The sequence below is a fragment of the Takifugu rubripes genome, chromosome 1 (genome assembly GCF_901000725.2).
Source record: "Takifugu rubripes chromosome 1, fTakRub1.2, whole genome shotgun sequence".
Lineage (NCBI taxonomy): Eukaryota > Metazoa > Chordata > Actinopteri > Tetraodontiformes > Tetraodontidae > Takifugu > Takifugu rubripes.
The window spans coordinates 5,890,882-5,910,288 of NC_042285.1; the positions used below are offsets into that span (position 1 = coordinate 5,890,882).

Here is a 19,407-nt window from a genome sequence, read left to right on the forward strand (position 1 = left end):
ACAAAAGAAAGAAACATAAAAAAAAAAAATCACACTTTGGGGTTGTGTTGCAGTCAGATGAAGAAAAGAATACAAAAAGTACAAAAAGTAGGGGGGTACAAAAATGTTAATGTTTTAAAACTTGCTTAAAAAAAGCTTGTGTTAGAGTTAAAATGCAATTTATTGTGAAATCTTCCTTTTCAAAAACAGCTATAACAAACCAATGGAACAAGCAATACCTCTATAACATGGGGCATCTGCGTGTATCTCATGCCAGATTCTGCTAATTGCTGTATCTCCTCTAAAGACTTCTCTAAGTTTGGAATGAGAGGACAGACTTCTTCAATTTGCCCTGGAAGACCAGAAGCTGAGAAGTGAAAGAAATAAAGACATGTAAGTGTTGTATAATCATTTAGGAATGTTTGATAGTTTAGGCTGGCAAAGAAAGTTATTGCTTTATTTTATTATGTATTAGTGTGAGCAGTGAATGCAGCCAAACAGAGACGACTACAAAATTCAATAGTACCTTTTCTGGCTTTTGCACTTCTGCTGTTGTAGACGGAGAAACTGTTGAATTTGTTCATGTGATGTTCAAGGAAAGCAACAGGGAAGGCTGCTGAGAAGGCAGCCAAACACTGACCTAAAGCTGGACGCTGTCTGCAGAAGATATTTATGTAATAAAACCTTTGGGATAGGTTTCAAAAACCACAATCCTGATTAACCAAAATTAAATTAATCAATATTTATCAACACTGACAAAATATTCTTCAAAATATCACTCTTATTATGAACATAAAAAATTGAATGAAACCACTTTAGACTAGTTGTTATTGAGCTGATATATGATTACTGATTGCTGTTCAGCTGAAATAATGTTTCCATTGAAAATGTTCCCTTATACCTTTCAACATAGATGCTTTGATTGGTTCCCAGAAAGTACAGACTGTTAAGGATTCTGTAACAGGACACTTGGACATCATCCACTGAAACAAAAGATTGATAAAATAGAAAGTAGATAAGTTAAATGACCATCTCAATTTCATCAAAGAATGTACGTTTTGAAAGAAAAGTCATTACTTACATATTAGATCTTGCCCAAACATGTTCTGCCCAATGTGCTCAAACAGAGAGGACAGAACAGGCAGGAGAGCAAAAGTAGTGTAGTTGATTATTTGAATGACTCCTTGTGACTGCTCTGTGCTGTGGGTAAACCGACCCAGTTTTAGATTCTCCTGAGTCTTCTCCAGATCTTCTGCAGCATAGTTGAAGTACATCCACAGTGCGGCCTTCACTGTCTCGGAACCGGTCTTCATCACTGTCCTGTTGTGTGCGTAATGTCATTCTGTCATGGACTGGTGCTTCAAGCACACGTTTCTGTTCATATTACAACAGTATCTGCATTTCCACTGCTGAAGGTTAGGAGAACTGACAAAAATCTTCATCAGTAACACCCTGATTTTTTTTGGTGAACTTCCATTTAGGGAACAAAACCAGTACCAAATATGGTAAGAGTGACATTATTTCACTCTTCTAATGCCAATAATCTGACCTCTCACTTTCATAAGTATAGACCACAGATCATTGTTTTTCATGTATCAATGTTCATTCCATAATTAGCGATGAACCTTTTTATTTTGGGCAAATTTTGAGACAAATTTCTTTCTCACCTGATATCAAGGCTTTGTGCCAGTATCTGAAGACAGTTGAGTATGGATGTGGCACTTGTCCCTGTAATGTAAAAACACATTTATGGTATGGTCAAAGCACGTGCACTAATAAAAACATTCCCCTTACAAAAAAAGCTCTTGTCTTCATGAGCAGTATATACAAAAGAGCATATTAAATCTATATTCATTGTATATACTTTTTTTTTTACCAAAAAGATGTGGTTGAATCCTCTCAAGACTTTAAAAAATAAAAATAATTAGCACAAGGTGCAATTACCTCTCATCCAGACAATCATGCAAAACATGCACAATAGAATTGAGAGGAATCTCTTATTTTGCATTCACCAGCTGTATCTTTAAAAGACTAACATATTAATATATTTATTCCATTGGGTGTAAGGGGAGATAATTAATGTGATATCTTAATGGTTACAGTTCTAATCAATCTGTTGAGTTTGGAAAAGAGAATTACCGTAAACAAATTGTCGGTCTGCTGCAAATTTTATTGAATTAGTTCTAGTCAGGGATGCTTGCACATGCTGGAGTTAAGTCAGATGGAACTAATTTTCATGCAGCCTTTATTGCCTTATTCTTCAGTTTAACAGCCAAAAAAATACCTATTTTTCACACTCAAAATATAATTAATGAAAACAATCTTTTTTCAATATTATTTTCAATATTGGTGAGTAAACATTGGTAGAAAAAGAGCTTTCAAAAAAGTTGGCAAGACATGAAAATAGTGATTTTGCAAATTGCAAAGACAGCACAGAAATAAAGGTGTCAGCAAAAGCATCAGCATGAGCTTTCTTACCAAATAAGGATATCCTATTTCTGACTAGAACTCCCAGTTTGCAGAAAAGACTGGAAAGATTTAATGAGAAAACAGATACAAAAGTGGTAAAAATAAAAAGGTGTCAAAGGAAGTTATTGAATAATAAATTTGTATTGCATTAAAATACAATTGTTCTATTAATGATTTTGTTTGAGTCCCTGCACTGTATTAAATTATGTTACAATTTAATGAAAGGTAGAAAATTTTGATTGTTCGCTCACAATGAACCACAAGTAAAACCAATGACGCTTGGATATTCACACCCCTCTACATTTGGCCTTCCACCTTTACTTGAAAAAGTTTTTTCAAGATCCCATTGATAATACTGAAAAAGAAATGGTTAAAATAGCGCCTTTGTAGGAGCCATAAGAAAATAAGAAATAATAGGAGTCATTTTGGTAAAGAAACCTTTGGATCTAAACCAGTTTCATCCTTTCATGGGGCCCATGGTCGCTCAGTCTGTGGGGGACTGAGAAGTGGAGAGTTCTTGGTTCAAGTTGTGGTTGCAGACCAAAATTTGGAAAGTGTTCTGATAACAGGAGAGGTGCCAGGACACCTTCAGACTTCAGAGCAGTGCTGAGATATCCCCAAAGGCTCAGTGCCCGTCTGGGGCAGTCTTCTCACTCTATGTTGCCCTGCTTGTCAATTGCAGTATATATACTGCACTGATTGCAGATAGATATTATATACGTTTAGGATAGATAGAGATTTATACATTTTAGGAGGCAGGGTTCACCAGCCTAGCACACTCGCCATGCCTTAAGACCTATCACAACCTCTGCTAGACTTGTTATTGATAGATGAGCCTAAAAGCCAGCCCAAACCCCATACCGTCCCAGCCACACATATGTAGGAAAGCTAGGAGTTTACATGACAGCCTGCTGACTTGCTGTCCTCAGTGCCACAGAAAAGCACTAAAATGGAGTTGAAGCCCCTTTCTTGGGCTTATTTTAAATGTATCATCCAGCTTTTTGGAGGACCACCCAAAATCAAAATCTTGGCACTAATAATGGGGAGCAGAGAGGGTTAAAGCACCGGCTGAAGACTCTGGCCCTCACTTCCACTAGAACTCACAGCTCACTCACTTGCTTCAAATCCTCCCTCAAAACCCTTAAATCCTCCCTCAAAACCCTTATCTTATCTAAAACAGTGACATTCATTCTGCAATAATAACTAAAATATAGGTTGCACAGCTTATATAAATACTACATGATATTTCTTCAGTAGATTAAATATTTGGGGGGGGATACAAAAGGGCTTTTTGATTAGAAATAGCATTTAAATGTGATTTGCCTGCTGTTGGTTTTGTGCCAATCTCACCTGGTTACCATCTCTTTTTCCTTATTGGAAGCATGACCACCACTGCAAATTGGATGGATGGATGTGGACAGGAAGTACAGCCTGTGGTTTTTAAAGTACTGATCCACCAATGCCAAGACAACCTAAAGATGAAATGATTTATTTTCTTTTTTTTACTAAACATTTTTTATTCACAGTAATATTCTATATTTATACTTTATAGAAATTAACCAAAAATTAAAAACAACAATGCTGTATTAAAATGCCATTAGAAAAATATAGGAACTCATACATAAAAAGATATGACTCCAAATTTAAGATGTAGCTAAAAAACATAAAAAGCAAAGAAACAATGGTGATGACGACAACATGATATAATATGGCAAAATACAATACATGTTACATTTATACTCTTCTGATAACCCCAACCTGACCTGCAAAAAAAGAGCAATATACCGTACTGTATATGGACCATAATCAGACTGTTGCTTTTTATTTCAATGGTGCAGATTACAAGTTTGTCACACTTAAAATAAAACATGAAATTTGTGTTAACCAGACTCAACTTGCTTTAATACAACTTGTTGATTCCTGATTTTTTTTTTCCTGCAGTAGTTGTAAGACAACTATTGCAGGAACCTCACACACACATTTTGAGTGGGCTGCAAAGGTCAGGAAGTCACTGGCATATGGACATGAGATGAACCTAGTGTCAAACAAGCTATCCTCAAGCATTTCTTGGTATGAAGGTTACACAGGGGAGGGATGGGATAACGTTTTTATTACCTTTCCAAAATACTTCATCTGCTGCTCATGTGGATGTTTTTCATCTTGCCATTTGGTTTTCTCATCTATAACAGAACAAAACAAACTTATTTGCATCACTTGATAATAGTGATGTTTAAAAAAAAATCAATTCATTGTGGATACCACGGTTGTCCTTTTTGCGATTGAGATTCATTTAGTGCTGTTGCAATGATGTGCTTCATCTTAAACGTGCATCATAGAAGAGTTGTTACAAAATCTCCACAAACTCATGTTGATATTCAGAAATGCTGCAACTTTCCGCATCTGTGAAATCTAAACATATATGAAAAATTCCATTTTACCAAAATCCATCATATACTGGTGGGCCTGGTCAACATAGGAGATGATCCGCTGCAGAAAGGTGTAGGCAAATCGTTTTTCTATCACTGGTGTTTCCAGTTCCTTTGACTTGTCACCTCTTGAAAACACAATCACATTTTAAAAACTTTATTTTCGGGAAAATGTAGATGCTTTACTTTTTTCTTTCCAATCTGAACATCAGCTTTCCTGAATGGGAGCTACTGAAAGTCAACCTATGTTTGTACTGGTGGCCAGTCTGCCTTGGTGAGATTCTCGTCTATTATTAGACTAAAGTATATGGTATAATATAGATTATCAGATTCAACTAGTGTCAATTCCCATTAGTAAATGAGCACACATTGAACATTTAATAATTTTAATGCAAAAAGTTGTTTTTATTCCCTTCACCTCCAATCAGCAGAGTAAGGAAAAAAGTTGATGGAGGAAGAGGAAGAGTAGAATCCGAACAGGCTCCTGTTAACTTAGCTCTGTCAATGGTGCAAATGCTCTTGTGTGAAATGTTTCCTACCGAGACACAGTGTAGCCACTGATATGGAGGAACTTGAGGATGCCTTGTGCTTTTTCTTTGTAATTAGATTTCTCTTTGGCAGTCAATGTATCATAGGGAACCAGCAGAGGATGGTGACCCCCACCTGCAAAAACAGATAGCTTATTAGATTGTATTTCTAAATTTATACATGTTAAGTCAGTCCTGCTGAAGGGAGGAGAGGAGAGGAGAGGAGAGGAGAGGAGAGGAGAGGAGAGGAGAGGAGAGGAGAGGAGAGGAGAGGAGAGACTGCACAGTGGATTATGTTGTTGCTGACTGCTAAAGTCTCATCCACCTGTTTTACCATTATAGTTTCTGGGAACCATAAGTAAACCAGGACTCTTACAGTCTATTAGGATTAGATGGCGCTATCTGCTTCTCTCAAAACCGAATTATTGGGCTTGGCCCCTAATGGGGCTTTTCCATTAGTACCTACTTGGCTCAACTTGGTTTTTGGGACCTTTTTTGGGTCTTCCAGGATTCAAGCTGAGTCTAGCTGAATGTGTAAATGTGGGCCACTGATTGGTCAGGGGGAAATTAATGAAAATGATTTGTTATTACGTCTCAAACATGCCATTTTATTAATTCCCAGAATTGGACATTTATGTGCTTGGTGGCTGACGAGAAGTTAAAAGGAGCTAGATGCTATGACTGAAATGAGATAGTGTACCAGGAGGTTGCTGAGTTCTCATATTTACCTTTAGCTTCCAGATCCCCCTTTTTTTTCTTGGCCCAAATATTGTGGTAATTTTCTGCAAGCAAGTCTGCCAGAGACTGGGAGAATACTTCACAATCATGTGTTGATTCATAATTTTAACAATCTTCACGTATAAGAGTGTCCTACCTGCAAATCTCTTGACAAAGTAATGTTGCTAATATCAGTCGGTCTGGGACTAAAGCCTAGATCTCCATCAAAAGACATCTAAGCAAAGAACAAAAACTGAGATTAATATGATATTAGACAAACTATAATTTGATGTATGTCTGCTGGTGCCATACTTGGCTTGCCTGTGATGCCATCCTGGACTTATTGTAAAGACTGGCAAAGTCACTTTCTCCAGTCCTTTCAATGATCCATCCCCAAGACAGTATGGTCTTCAGAGACTCTCTGATTGGCCCACAGTAGGCTTCCTTGTCCTGTAAGAGAACAACTCTCTTAACCAGTAGTAAGAGATGTGTATGAGACGTTATTTAGGCTTTATTGGGAGCACGATTGAAGTAACGGTCCAGGAAGAAACTGTTGTTTATAACACATGGCGGACCTTTTCAGAGAGGAATTGATATGGTTTCAGCAAGATGTGGCTCTTGGATGTCTCACATATCTTTTCCCCAAATGACCAGCCCTTGGAAAACTATAAAACAAAAGAAATATGCAAATGTATTTTGAATAAGTATTCTAACAGACATAACACAGACGGAATATTACATTTAATTTTATTTCATTACAACCTTACCTTCTCGAGACACCAGTTCTCATGGATGTTCTCTGCACATCTTGTGATGAAGTAGTCTAGATTCTCCGGAACAGTCACACTGATGATATGTGAAAAAACATGTGCTAGGAAGGTAAATTTGACTTGCAATCAAAGATATCTATAGGGGGTTGGCTTGAAAAAAAAAACGATTAATTCTATGAGTTCTCTTCTAGCCTGCCAAGCATTTGGTTGGTCAGTAACTTGGCAAGATGTTGGGACAGGGAACACCTTAATCCAATGTCAAAATGTGATTTAAAGTCACCATGTTATAAAATGTTTCTCTTTTTGCATTCTTAAAGCATAGATAACTAGCATGTTTTATTTATTTTTTGCAAGCACGGTATTGACCATTTTTGTCTCAGGTCATAGACCTTTTCCTCATCAGTATAATTTATAACTGTAAATTGTCTTTTATCTCCATCTATCTATATCCCCAGAATATTTCATGTAATGTTTGATTTTGAAAGCAACCAAAGCCAAGTCATTAACAGGAAACAAAGAAACGATCAGTAAACATGTTTACATGGACACTAATAGGAATAAAACAGGGAGAAAAGGCAGACCATAACCTCAAACACATAAACTGGAAACTGTTGAATGGGGTCAATCAGGGGAAAAAAAAAAGTATTTCCAATCAACATGGGTGGTTTATGCGAGAGAGGTGAGTAAAGGGGCAATTTAGGGGTGTTTGTTGGCAAAAATTAAAAACTTCTGTTTAGCAAATTTGTCCAGTAAAACTCCATTCACATACTCCAATTCACAGTGAATTCTGAGTAGCTGCAAACATTTTAACAGGATTACTGGTACTTTATTTTGCATCCATGTAAACTGACGTGGGTGTGGTAGGATCCACTCGCAACACAGCAGTTCTGGACAGTTTTAATAAACGACTTTATTAAATACTTGCGTGTAACAGCACAGAAGTAATCATGGGCCTCCGTGGAATGCGGAAAACATTGCATAGCCACAGGTGGGCAACGGTCCAAATAAACACACCACAAAACTCTTAATCGGGGACAGAAGGTTGTCAGAATTACCAGGGCAGAGATGTAGAAGAAAAGTCCAAGGCAGGCAGGGTCAAAACCAGTAAATCCAAACAAAAAAAATGCTGGAGAGTCAGGAATGGACATAACAATCTGGCAAAGTAGAAATGCACTGCCGTGGCTTAAATATAGCCTGGGCAGAAGCAACAGGTGAAAATGGTAAAGCCAAATCAGATGGATGTGGAAGAGGAGCGTGGCAGAGTGAGTGGAATTTTGCCCTAGATCCAATGGATCTGGGGAGCTGGAGTCATACCACTGTGGGGTTGATGATCTTCACAATGCGGAACGGCCCAATGGATCTGCGAGCCAACTTCCTAGATTCCACTCATAGGGGCAGATCCCTAATGGAGAGCCAGACCTTCTGCCCAACCTGGTAAAGTGGAGCTGGGGTGCGATGTCGATTGCTGGCCATAGAATAGCGGTCAGCAGCACGAAGGAGCGATGCTCACGCTTGGTGCCATATGTGATGACAGCGACGAGTAAAGGCATAGGCGGAAGGACAAGTGAACTCCTTTTCAAGGACAGGAAACAGTGGAGTTTAGTACCCATAACAGCACTGAAATGGCAAAAGGCCGGTGGGCATAATCAACCCACAGGAGCTGTTCCGACTAGGAAGGATTGTCCGTCACCATGCATTGCAGGGCTGTCTCCATCTCCTGGTTTACACACTTTGTTTCCCATTAGTCTGTGGGTGAAATCCAGATGACAGCCTGGTGGTGGCCCCCAACAGCCTGCAAAACTCCTTCTAGAATGTTGATGTTAACTGGGGTCCCTGGTCTGACAACATTGTTGGGGAGACCGTGCAGATGGACTACATGGAGCAGAACCAATTGTGCAGTCTCCTTGGCGGAGGGGAGCTTGGGCAATGGGATCAAGATGACTGAAGCCCTGCGAAGTGTTAAGGCCTGTGATGAAGTCAACAGCGATGTGAGATCAAGGGTGGTGTGGGCTAGGTAAAGGCCGCAGGAGTCCCGCAAGAGGTTGTCAGGAGGTCTTGCTCCTGTTGCAGACTGGGCAGGCCTTGATAAACTCCTGAGTGCCTTCCCTCAATGTGGGCCACCAGAAACATTGGTGAATGGCCTGTTGGGTGCGTAGGACACCAGGGTGGCAGGTAAGTTTAGAAGAGTGAAACCACTGTAACACCTCCAAGGGGGGCGGAATGAAAAGATGGTTCAGAGGACAGGCACTAGGACCTGGTTGGCCCTCAGTGGCTCTCTTCTCCTCCTCTTCAATCTCCCAGGTAACCATGGCGATGCGGCACGACTCAGGAAGGATGGACTCGGACCCAATGTTTGTCTCCTCATTTAGGAACTGCTGGGACAAGGCATCGGGTTTGGTATTGCGGGATCCTGGGCGGTAGGAGAGGGTGAAGTTAAACCAAGAGAAAACAAAGATCAGTGGGCTTGACAGGAGTTCAATCTCTTGGCGGACCTGATGTATTCCAAATTCTTGTGGTCAGTGCAGACGAGGAAGGGCTCCCTGGCCTCTTCCAACCAGTGCCACCACTCTTTGAGGGCCAACTTAACTGCCAGAAACTCTCGATCTCCAATGTCATAATTCCTCTCTGCAGGGGACAGGCGCCGTGAGCAAAAAGCACATGGGTGGAGTTTCTGGTCAGTGGAAGACTGCTGGCACAAGAGAGCTCCTACCACCACATCCGAGGCATCCACCTCCACGACAAACTGTAGGCACCGTTGTAGACTCAACGTGTAGGGTCAGGCATCTGGAAGATGGGTGCAAGTAGAAGTCCATTGGAAGGGCACATTGGAGGAGGTCAGTGCAGTAAGAGGAGCAGCCACAGTGCTATAGTTATGAATGAAACAATGGTAGAAATTGGCAAAGCCAAGAAAGTGCTGCAGCTGCTTCCGGTTCTCCGGCACAGACCAAGTGGTAACAGCAGACACCTTTTCTTGCTCCATCTGGAGGTGTCCTTTAGCCACCACGTATCCCAGGAAGGCAACTGAGGAGGCGTGAAATTCACACTTCTCGGCCTTGACATGAGTTCTCCTGCAGGCGCTGGAGTACCGATTAAATATGGTGGATGTAGACTTCCGGGTCTTAGAGAAGATCAGAATACCATCCATGTCCTGCAAAATGTCATTAATTAGGGCTTGAATGACAGCTGGGGCATTGTTGAGGCCAAATGGCATGATGAGTTACTCGTAGTGTCCTGTGGGTGTGTTGAATTCTTCCCCCTCTCTAATGCGGACAAGATGGGAGGCGTTATGTAGGTCTAGTTTAGTGAAAATAGTGGATTCCTGGAGCAGTTCAAAAGCAGATGAAAAGAGTGGGAGGGGGGTACCAATTCCTGATGGTAATGCTGTTAAGACCACGGTAGTCAATACAAGGTCTCAGTGTTCCATTCTTTTTGCTGACGAAGAAAAACCCCACTCACAGGGGAGGAAGAAGGACGGATGATACCCGCAGCCAGTGAATACTTTATATAGACGTCCATGGCCTTTCGATCAGGTTCTGACAATAGTGTACAGGGCCCCCTGGTGGGGTGCAGTGCCCAGCAGAAGGACAATGGCGCAATCATAGGGGCGGTGAGGTGGCAGAGATGTAGCCCTGGCTTTACTGAAGACCTGGCAGAAATCCTGATACTCAGATGGCACCATGGGGAAATCAGGTAACAGATGGGGAGTATAGACAGGCGAAGAGGCTTGCTGCAGACATCTTTGATGACAAGGAGCTCCACTCTTGCATAGCTCTGGAAGACAAGTCTGTGGGGATTTTGGAGTCAAAGCCAGGGGTACCCCAGGATTAGTGGTGGGTTGAGGGAATCCAGGATGTGCAACTGGATCATCTTGTGGTGGTTGCCAGAGATCAGCAACCGAACTGGAGAGGTCAAGTGAGTAACGGTGCCTAGGGCATGTCCATCTAACGCCCGAGCTGGAACCGGCTGTGGTAAAAGCTCCCACCCGAGCTCGAACTGATGGGCTACCTCCCCATTGATCCAGAGTGGATTAAAGTTGCCACAGTCTGGGGACCTTTGGGCAGAAGAAGGCGGGTCTGTATTTGGAAGGAGAAGAGGTAGAGCTCACCAATATCTTCCCCTTTACTGGTGAGCCTTGGCTTTTACTCGACACATGAAAACAAAATGTCCTGCTTCTCCGCAATACAGGTAGAGGTTAGCCTTGCTTCCTCGCTGCTTTTCCTCAGGAGTGAGGGAGGTGCGACCCAGCTGCATAGGCTCTGGATCCTCCCCCCACCACACGGATGAGTATGGGGTCAGTTTGACTGACTTCCCACAGAGACGGACTGGCCCAGGATGCAATGTCTTCCCTCGATGCCTCTCCCGTTGCTGATTCAGAATTCTGAGGTCGATGTGGGTGGCCAACTCTATAATTCCATTCAACGAGGAGGGTGTAGTATCTGAAGCCTGTGTATCTATTCTCTGCATGCCTTTACTTCTAAGGCCACAACTTGTTTCTCAGCCAGCCGGGTGCGTTATTCGGATATGCTCCACATGTGTCCTGTGACTTCTGCCTATCTTTAAGCTTGTAATGGAAGTCTTGTTATTGCTAAGAGTAGCTGCTAAGACGTGATGCTGGGGCCCGTAAGGCTCCTGGTTGTTCTCCATATGAGGATGTGTATCATGAGGCCTTTCTCCTGCTCCCATTTTTGGTACTAACTGAACACAATGCCGTTCGGTTTGCTATATTGTATCATGAGGTCATCAGAGAAGAATGTGTTTACTTGACTGTATAAGAAGGGGCTATCGAAGTAAGCACTTCGGAGATCTTCACCATCGGGACCACGAAACCTCCCTTGGGCAAGCTGCAGCGTCCGATAGATACCTGACTGTTCTCTCCAATAAACATCTCTTATAACCAAGTCGGTGTCTGCGAAGATTCCTTCCTCATCAGCACCTCTCGACTACCACCAGAAGAAATTTACAACAAGGGCCTTTCATAGGATATCAGTTCATCCTTAATGTAGTCCACTAGACCATGGTAGAAAGCATCACAAAAAGCAGAACTATTCCAACCATGCTGGATGGCTCTTGTACGAAAGTCTATGGAATAATCGACCACCGTACGTACTCCCTGCCTCAGTCCTATGAGCCCACCGGATGCCCACCACGGAATTGAAATCTGAATACCTTACACAGCTCCGCAGCGAACTGGTCAAATGAAGCACAGGTTCCCGCTGTTCCCCATAGCTGAGTTCTGCCGTTCAGGTGGTTAATGACAAACACCACCTTTGCTTCCTCCCTGGCAAAGGTGTGGGGCTACAGAGCAAACAGAAGTGAGCAGTTGGTGAGGAAAGGGCGGCAGGTCTCATGGGCCCCATCATAGCATTCGGGGTCCGCATATGCCCGTGAGACAAGACCCGATGCTGGAGCATAAACAGGGTTCAGAATCATCACCAGCGGCAATAGGAGCAGAAGCAGATTGACAACGCAGTGGTTAATTGTCGTAGCTCTCCTACCAGCCCAGCTAAGGTGTGTTCATGGGTCTGTGCTGCTTGTCTGACCTCTGGAGCGCCTGTGGCCATCATAGTCTCATGCTGCTGCAGAACCACCTCAATCCTCTCAAGGTGAGCCAGTGGTGAGGGGCCGTGTGCTGGATCCATTCTTGGCCAGATTGTACTGACGTGGGTGTGGTGGGATCCACTTGCAATACAGCAGTTCCGGACAGTTTTAATAAACGACTTTATTAAATACTTGCGGGTAACAGCACAGAAGTAATCACTGGCCTCCGTGGAATGCGGAAAACACTGCACAGCCACAGGTGGGCAACGGTCCAAATAAACACACCACAAAACTCGTAATCGGGGACAGAAGATTGTGAGAATTACCAGGGCAGAGACATAGAAGAAAGGTCCAAGGCAGGCAGGGTCAAAACCCGTAGGTCCAAACAAAGAAAATGCTGGAGAGGAATGGAGAAATAACAATCTGGCAAAATAGAAATGCACTGCCGTGGCTTAAATGTAGCCTGGGCAGAAGCAACAGGTGAAAATGGTAAAGCCAAATCAGATGGGTGTGGAAGAGGGGCGTGGCAGAGTGAGTGGAATTTTCCACCTCAGCAGAGCAGAAGAGCGGGCAGTGACATAAACAATGAAGTTGGAATTTGCGTTCAGAATGATTATAATAAGATCATAGCAAAAATCCATGTGTAAACATCAATGAAATTGTTGTGTACCTGGTAGTGTCTGCAGGCCTTGGAGTAAAATTTCTCTCTGAGTCCACACATGATTGTTTCTCAGCCATGTCCATAGAATTGGACTCCATGTAATCTGGAGGAAGAGCTCCTGCCACGGCACTAAGACATGGTAATGCCAGTTTAAAAAGCTCCTGGTCATATTGCTGCATTATGAGCACAAAAAGACAGCATGTTGTGTTTAAAAACATTAGATCATAGTACTGTAGATACTTCTACAACAATAATGAAGGGAGGTTGATGACAGTGTTCACTGCAATGGAAATGTTGCTTGTATGTAATGTAAAAATCTGTCACCACACAGATGTTTGACTTAAATACGTGAACTGAATATTGAAGAAAAATTATTATTGACAATGAAACATTCTCTTTTTAATCTGCTTTTAGTTGTAGGATTTACAACTACCGAAACTGCTATCATAATACCTGAGTCGTGGTTTGTGGATGGTGTCACTTGATGGACAAACAACAAAAGTGACTGAACCATAAATAGAACTGTCCAGCAATTAGAGGAGTCAGAGACAGCCTGAATAGTTCATGATGTCCATGTTCTCTCAGGAACTGCTAAAGATCCTTTTTGGAAAAGAAATTAAATTTCTTGTATGTGGAGTGGACTGACTGGTAATTTTTTGTGAATCAGGATCAAACGATTATCTAAAGGCAAGGGAGAAATTTAAGGCCTCACTGACATGTTAGAAATTGCAGTTACAAACAAATGATGAGTTAGGAGTGACTTGAAAAGGAAAAAATTTATCCAAAATTTGACATTCACAGATGTGCAACACACATTCAACATTCAGTCTGATGTGTTTTAGACAAGCTCACATATTGTTAAACCTGGGAATTTTACCATGTCAAAGGGCAAATGGCCAACTTATTCCTATTGTAGATCCATAATGAAGACTAATTGAATATGTAGGTCTTGTTGAGTTGAAGTAATTGTTAGTGATTTTAAAGTTGTTCTTTAATTAATTAATTAATCTCACATAAATTTACCATCAAGGATAGAAATACAAGTCTCAATTTGGTTTTAGATGTAATGTTTTTGCTTTAGCTGATATTTTAAGTGATATATCCTGCTTTTTTTGTTCATTTAAAAAAAAAATGCTACTTAAGTTATTTTGAAGCTTAGACTTGACTCATGTTCACAACATCTACGATATTGTGGATGGTGTCACTTGATAGCTGCATTCATGGTTCTCAGAATAGAACAGCAATGTAAATGAGAGGTTCACCTTGTGTGAGAGAGCATCAAAGATTCCCCAGAAGAGCTTCCTGGTGAGATGAAGCTCTTCATCTGATGCAGCTCCAAAGTTTCCCCAACCTTCTGTTAGACAGTAATACTTCCAGCAATGCTCATAGTGACTGGTCAACAGCTGAGACAAGTCAAAAGTACATTAATCAAAATCTATGTCCATGATTAGTGGATAAGATGTCATTATACAATGTTATGTTGCTGTTGGAACTTCTGTATTGTAAGTTGGAGATATTTTCTGCATTAGTACCTTCAAAGGCATCTTGATGTGTTCATTAAGGAGCGAAACGTCAAACACTAGCCTTCGTATGAGATTCAGCATCATGGATGGCCTCAGCTTGCTGCACATGGTGAAGATTAAATACAATACAGTTCAACTAATACACTGCAATGAAGCTATGAGTTATAACTAATTGTTTTCATTGCATGAACAATTATATTTAACATATTAAAAACAACTGCAAACAAAATCTCTACACTAATTAATGTGTTATTAAACAATATTTTCTGAATTGATTAGTATTTTCTATAGAAGGGTTCTAGCTGCAACTAGAATCTAAATTTTTCTGCTCCTCTAGTTTTAGTTTGAGCTTTCGGTCTCACCCACAAATGGCCAGCAGACACTGCTCAATGACATCCCTCTGTGCCTTGGTGAGGCAGCAGCCTTTGGACAAGCGGTAAACCGTGTGCAGCAAAGAGTCAATGAGAGAGGCAAAAGGTTCCGTCCCCGCAAACAGAGGAGCGCATTCAGTCAGAAGAGGCAAAACAGCCGTACACAGATATCGGTTGAGTGCGAGGGCCATATCTGTTGCACTGAGAGCAATCTGATCAACAGCAGACAAAAATAAATTAGAGAGAAATAATTTGGTTGATTCCAGGTTAAAAAAATAAAAATCTATGTTTGTAATTTCACTACTGTACACAATCAAAAATGAAGCAATGTCATTAAAGTTTAGAATTTGGGTTATGAATTGAAGGTTATAGCATAAGCTTTAAATTACCTGTCTTGCTTTAACATCTTATAATACAGACAATTAAGTTAAACATTTAATTAACTAAGTTAATTAAGATTCCGGGCTAGAATGTCCCTGGGACTCAGGGCTTTTCTGTGTTAGGCCGGTAAGAAATTAGTGTTTGTCTGCTGTTTCATAGTGAGCTAGTAGCAATTTATAGTTTAACAACTAAAAAAGTAAATTATGCAGGTATAAAAAGGATACATAAAGAGAAACTATAACATTTTACGTTCTATGGAAAGCTCCATAGACTAGTCTTTCAATTACTTAAATATTGTAAACATCTTGTTAAGTCCTAATGATCGCTAACTTTTTGACACTTACTGTCTCCAGTGATGCAGCAGCTCTCATATCTGGTAAGAAACCAACTTCCAGCAGGTACAACAGGAAATTTTGGTCCTCTATACCATATACTCTCTCCAAGAAAAGAACCATAGCTGCTTTGTGGTCAGGACAGAAACCGGCTGACATGTCTGGCTCCAATACTAATCCATCTATGCACACAAAAAGCAAACAAACCAACCAAATGAACCTAAAAGTGCCATTCTGGTAACTGTCATTGACTGGTTTCAGAATGGCCAGTGGTCTTAGATGAATGTTACCTTTGTTCAGACTTGGTATGAAGAATGGAATGCTGATGACTCCTACCAAGTCTTCAACAGGTACAAGAGACCTTAAAATAGCTTTGATCCGGATGGCTTCCCCTTTACCTGCATGGATCAACTGAGATAAAGAGGTCAAGGTGAGAATTCAGATTTTGAGTGTATGCGTATGTATATGGGGGGTTGGGGGTGGGGTGGGGTTAACTGCTCACGTGTTTCTCAGGAGCACAACGGCCCAACAGGTCAATGAGTGCAGCGTAGAAGGTCATGATCGAATTTCCTATATGGATGACATCATCTTTTTTTTCTTCTTCCTTTAGTGAGTTTTGACTACACACAAACACACACACAGAGTGCGCAATTAAGTAGTTAAATAATCACTAAATATATCTTTATAACAGAGTCGGAACAGAATACGTAGCCCCTTGATGTCCACAGCAGATGTATTGGTCATTGAAATTGTAGTTAAAATTTTTGATGTTGCTGACTTGCTATAATGTTCCTGAATAGTGATAGTCAATTGGTGCCTGATATACTGACCGCAGCCTTGTTCTTTGGGTTAGATGGGTGTTGTTGTGTCAGTCCATAACAGTCAGTTTTATAGGCTCTGCATGTTTATTCTCTGACTATTCACTAGGCACTGATTTACAGTACTGTCCTCAACAGTTCCACTGGGATGAATTTAGGTCATCCAAGGTCACTTGTGTCCACATAACTACGAAGAACCAGTAAACTTGATTGTGACTATACATTCATTGTTTAGAAGCCTCACTATAAATTGCTCAGCTGATATTATTCAGGTGTGAATGTGTGACTTCAGTCCTGCTAATTATCTCTTAGATCCCTGATGAGCTTGGATTGGGTCACAGATGTGTTCAGTGACCAGGTCCTGCACAAATCTGATGTGTGTTCAAGAGGATTCAGATAGGTTTTTTGAAAACTGCAACCTGAAGGGCCCCTGTAACAAGACTTGATTATGTGTGCTACTCTATGAACTGCCATATTTTTTATAGTTAGAGTTTGAGTATCTCAAGGATCCTCGGAGGGGGCAAATGTCCCTCCTTTGCCAAGTGACTTGGGTGAAAAAATGTGCCAAAATGTGCAGTTCTACAAGTTATCCTGAGGTATTGACTTCTGTTTAAGCTGAAGAAGGTGCACTGTTCAGAGTGCGGAAACAGTATTAACCACTACTGAACAGATTAAATTTAGATCATTTTCTGGTATGACAGAAACTGTGGGATGTGGCAGAAATTAATTGGTTTCCCCACATCGCTCACATCAGAAGTCTTAGAGGTTCTGCCAAGGTAATAATTGGAGGCAGAAAATATTATACATTTGCTTTTGGGACTTTCTACGTCAAGGAAAATTTAGCGAACCACAGGCATACAGGCTGTCACAGCTGCGGGCAATCATGCCCGAGTCGCTTCGCCCTGCACACCTGTTGTGCATCAGGACTCTAATGAGCTCTCTTCTTAATCCCCGGAGGCACACCTGCTCCCTGCCAGATCGTTATTTGTGTTCAGATGACTTTCCAGCGTATTCCTGTTTGCCTGCCTGCCTGCCTGGTTCCGACCTTGCCTGTTTCTGACCATTCTGTTTTGCCTGTTCCCCGGTGAATCCTGTTTGTTGTCTGTTTCTGACAATAAAGCAGTGTTCAGCCAAACTCTGGTGTCGCATTTGGGTTCTCATCTGATCCGTGACAAAGGCAGGATAGGCATATAACCTGTAGACTTCTGATTTCCCTTAAAATGATCCTTGGCTGCCTTTTGCTATTCTTCAAACCATCCAAAGTTGCTGTTCTTTCACAGAAAAAAGTTTAGAGTTTCAGATGGAAATGCACAAAACCAGCATGGACAACATTTGCCGTCTTCCTCTTTACTTGTTTGAGACCTGTTGACCTCACAAATTCCACACTATTATTTTGAAAACCACATTAATTAATGATTATATGACACAAAATCAGCAGCATGCATGTCATGAATGTTTGCGCTGCTGGTTTTTTATTCTATTTCATCTGCTAGTAAATTATTTGTCATGTACAAGTATACCGCTAATTAAAAATAAAAAACACAACTGGAGACTTGATCTAATGGAAATGGCGTTGTGGCTCTTAAGTGTACAAGAAACTTTAGTGACTTACATTATTAGCAATTATATGTGTAGCTTTTTTATTACATTTAATTAAAAACGAAAGTCTTACAGAGTTTTCTTGATCCCAGATTTAGGTATTGGCCTGTCTTTGGAGAGATCCTGTGATATCTTTATTGCCTCCTTCATTGCTGCCAGCAGCCCATCACCGCCTTCTCCACGAAGAGCAGGGCCAAAACATTCTGGACGACGGATCAGAAGCCTCACCACAACATTGGCATTCTCCTCCACGCTTTCTCCTGATCAAATTAGAGTGGAGGAATTCAGGACCATGGTTATCACAGCAAGAAACGGAAAACATCGAGCCAGTTTCGAATGAGTTTAAACAGTCACCATTACAGAACACAGCAAAGCGCAGGAAGTCAAGGTAGCGCTCCCCTTCCACAGGGTTCCATCCAATGTCAGGGTATCCTTTACTCACAAGCATACCACAGCTTTGAAGCCCACAGCCAGCGAGATACTGTACTACCTGCACAAACAGAGGTAATTTGAACTACATGTGATAAATTTCCTTTTAGACGGTCAATACCAAATTAAGAATTAAGCAAATTCCTAATTTACCATCATGTTTTTATAGAGCTGTGTATGTCTCACCTTTTCCAGGTCTGGTTCTCTTAAAGCGAGGGCCAGTTCATTGTTGTCCATAACAGAAGCTGCAGCCACATCTAGAGGAGTCGAGCCTCTCATGGATGGTGATGCTGGTATAGAATAAATTGTGGAGACAGTGAAACATGCAGGGAGTCTTACAAATCATATGTTCAGTTCTATTTCAGTTCAGATTTGCAAGCCTATACTCGAGTCTGTTCTCTTCTCTTAACCACCATTTGCTCCTGGGCATATTTTGTCCCAAAAAATGGAATCTGCTTTCTTCTTATGTAGATGATTCCTGTTTTCCATGCACCGTAAATAAATACGGATAGATTTCTTGCAACCACAATCAGTCATGTTGTTAAATATGTAAATATTCTGGATGCAAAATATAACAGTGAAACAAACTAATAGGGTTTCTACTCAATTCCTGTTTTTATTAAGTTGCCCCTCTTTGTTAGTCTGAATCTAAACTGATTTTGACTATCGTATTCAGGCTTTTATAACTCCTCATTTTGACGACTGCCATTTTCTTTGGGCTTAGCTGAGAATGGGGTACAATGATTTATGACCATGGTTGAGGAGCTCAAGGGAGCTTTATGTATTTTCAGGGCTGAAATTGGACCCAAGTCATCAGGGTATACTGTATTTATTTCAAAGAAACATTATTCTTTTGTTCATTTCTGA

At 41.1% G+C, this 19,407-nt stretch overlaps 1 protein-coding gene across 3 annotated transcripts in view; it reads right to left on the minus strand.

The window, feature by feature from the left end:
- The window catches only part of ryr2a (ryanodine receptor 2a (cardiac)), a 94,942-nt gene that overhangs the window by 32,019 nt on the left and 43,516 nt on the right, over positions 1 to 19,407 (minus strand). For 2 of the 3 annotated variants that reach the window (XM_029842004.1, XM_029842005.1), the window contains exons 47-71: positions 18,727 to 18,830; positions 18,466 to 18,601; positions 18,185 to 18,371; positions 16,197 to 16,314; positions 15,985 to 16,105; positions 15,707 to 15,876; positions 14,973 to 15,193; positions 14,620 to 14,710; positions 14,350 to 14,490; positions 13,097 to 13,260; positions 6,886 to 6,964; positions 6,694 to 6,783; positions 6,431 to 6,568; positions 6,276 to 6,353; positions 6,130 to 6,205; positions 5,414 to 5,537; positions 4,887 to 5,002; positions 4,564 to 4,628; positions 3,799 to 3,920; positions 2,458 to 2,507; positions 1,647 to 1,707; positions 1,061 to 1,299; positions 881 to 962; positions 506 to 636; positions 219 to 346 (exon numbers count right to left, since the gene is read on the minus strand). In XM_029842004.1, the coding sequence (XP_029697864.1) occupies positions 219 to 346; positions 506 to 636; positions 881 to 962; positions 1,061 to 1,299; positions 1,647 to 1,707; positions 2,458 to 2,507; positions 3,799 to 3,920; positions 4,564 to 4,628; positions 4,887 to 5,002; positions 5,414 to 5,537; positions 6,130 to 6,205; positions 6,276 to 6,353; positions 6,431 to 6,568; positions 6,694 to 6,783; positions 6,886 to 6,964; positions 13,097 to 13,260; positions 14,350 to 14,490; positions 14,620 to 14,710; positions 14,973 to 15,193; positions 15,707 to 15,876; positions 15,985 to 16,105; positions 16,197 to 16,314; positions 18,185 to 18,371; positions 18,466 to 18,601; positions 18,727 to 18,830 (3,032 nt within the window). The remainder of the gene's footprint in view (positions 1 to 218; positions 347 to 505; positions 637 to 880; positions 963 to 1,060; positions 1,300 to 1,646; positions 1,708 to 2,457; positions 2,508 to 3,798; positions 3,921 to 4,563; positions 4,629 to 4,886; positions 5,003 to 5,413; positions 5,538 to 6,129; positions 6,206 to 6,275; positions 6,354 to 6,430; positions 6,569 to 6,693; positions 6,784 to 6,885; positions 6,965 to 13,096; positions 13,261 to 14,349; positions 14,491 to 14,619; positions 14,711 to 14,972; positions 15,194 to 15,706; positions 15,877 to 15,984; positions 16,106 to 16,196; positions 16,315 to 18,184; positions 18,372 to 18,465; positions 18,602 to 18,726; positions 18,831 to 19,407) is intronic. The other variant, XM_029842011.1, reaches the window with a different exon arrangement.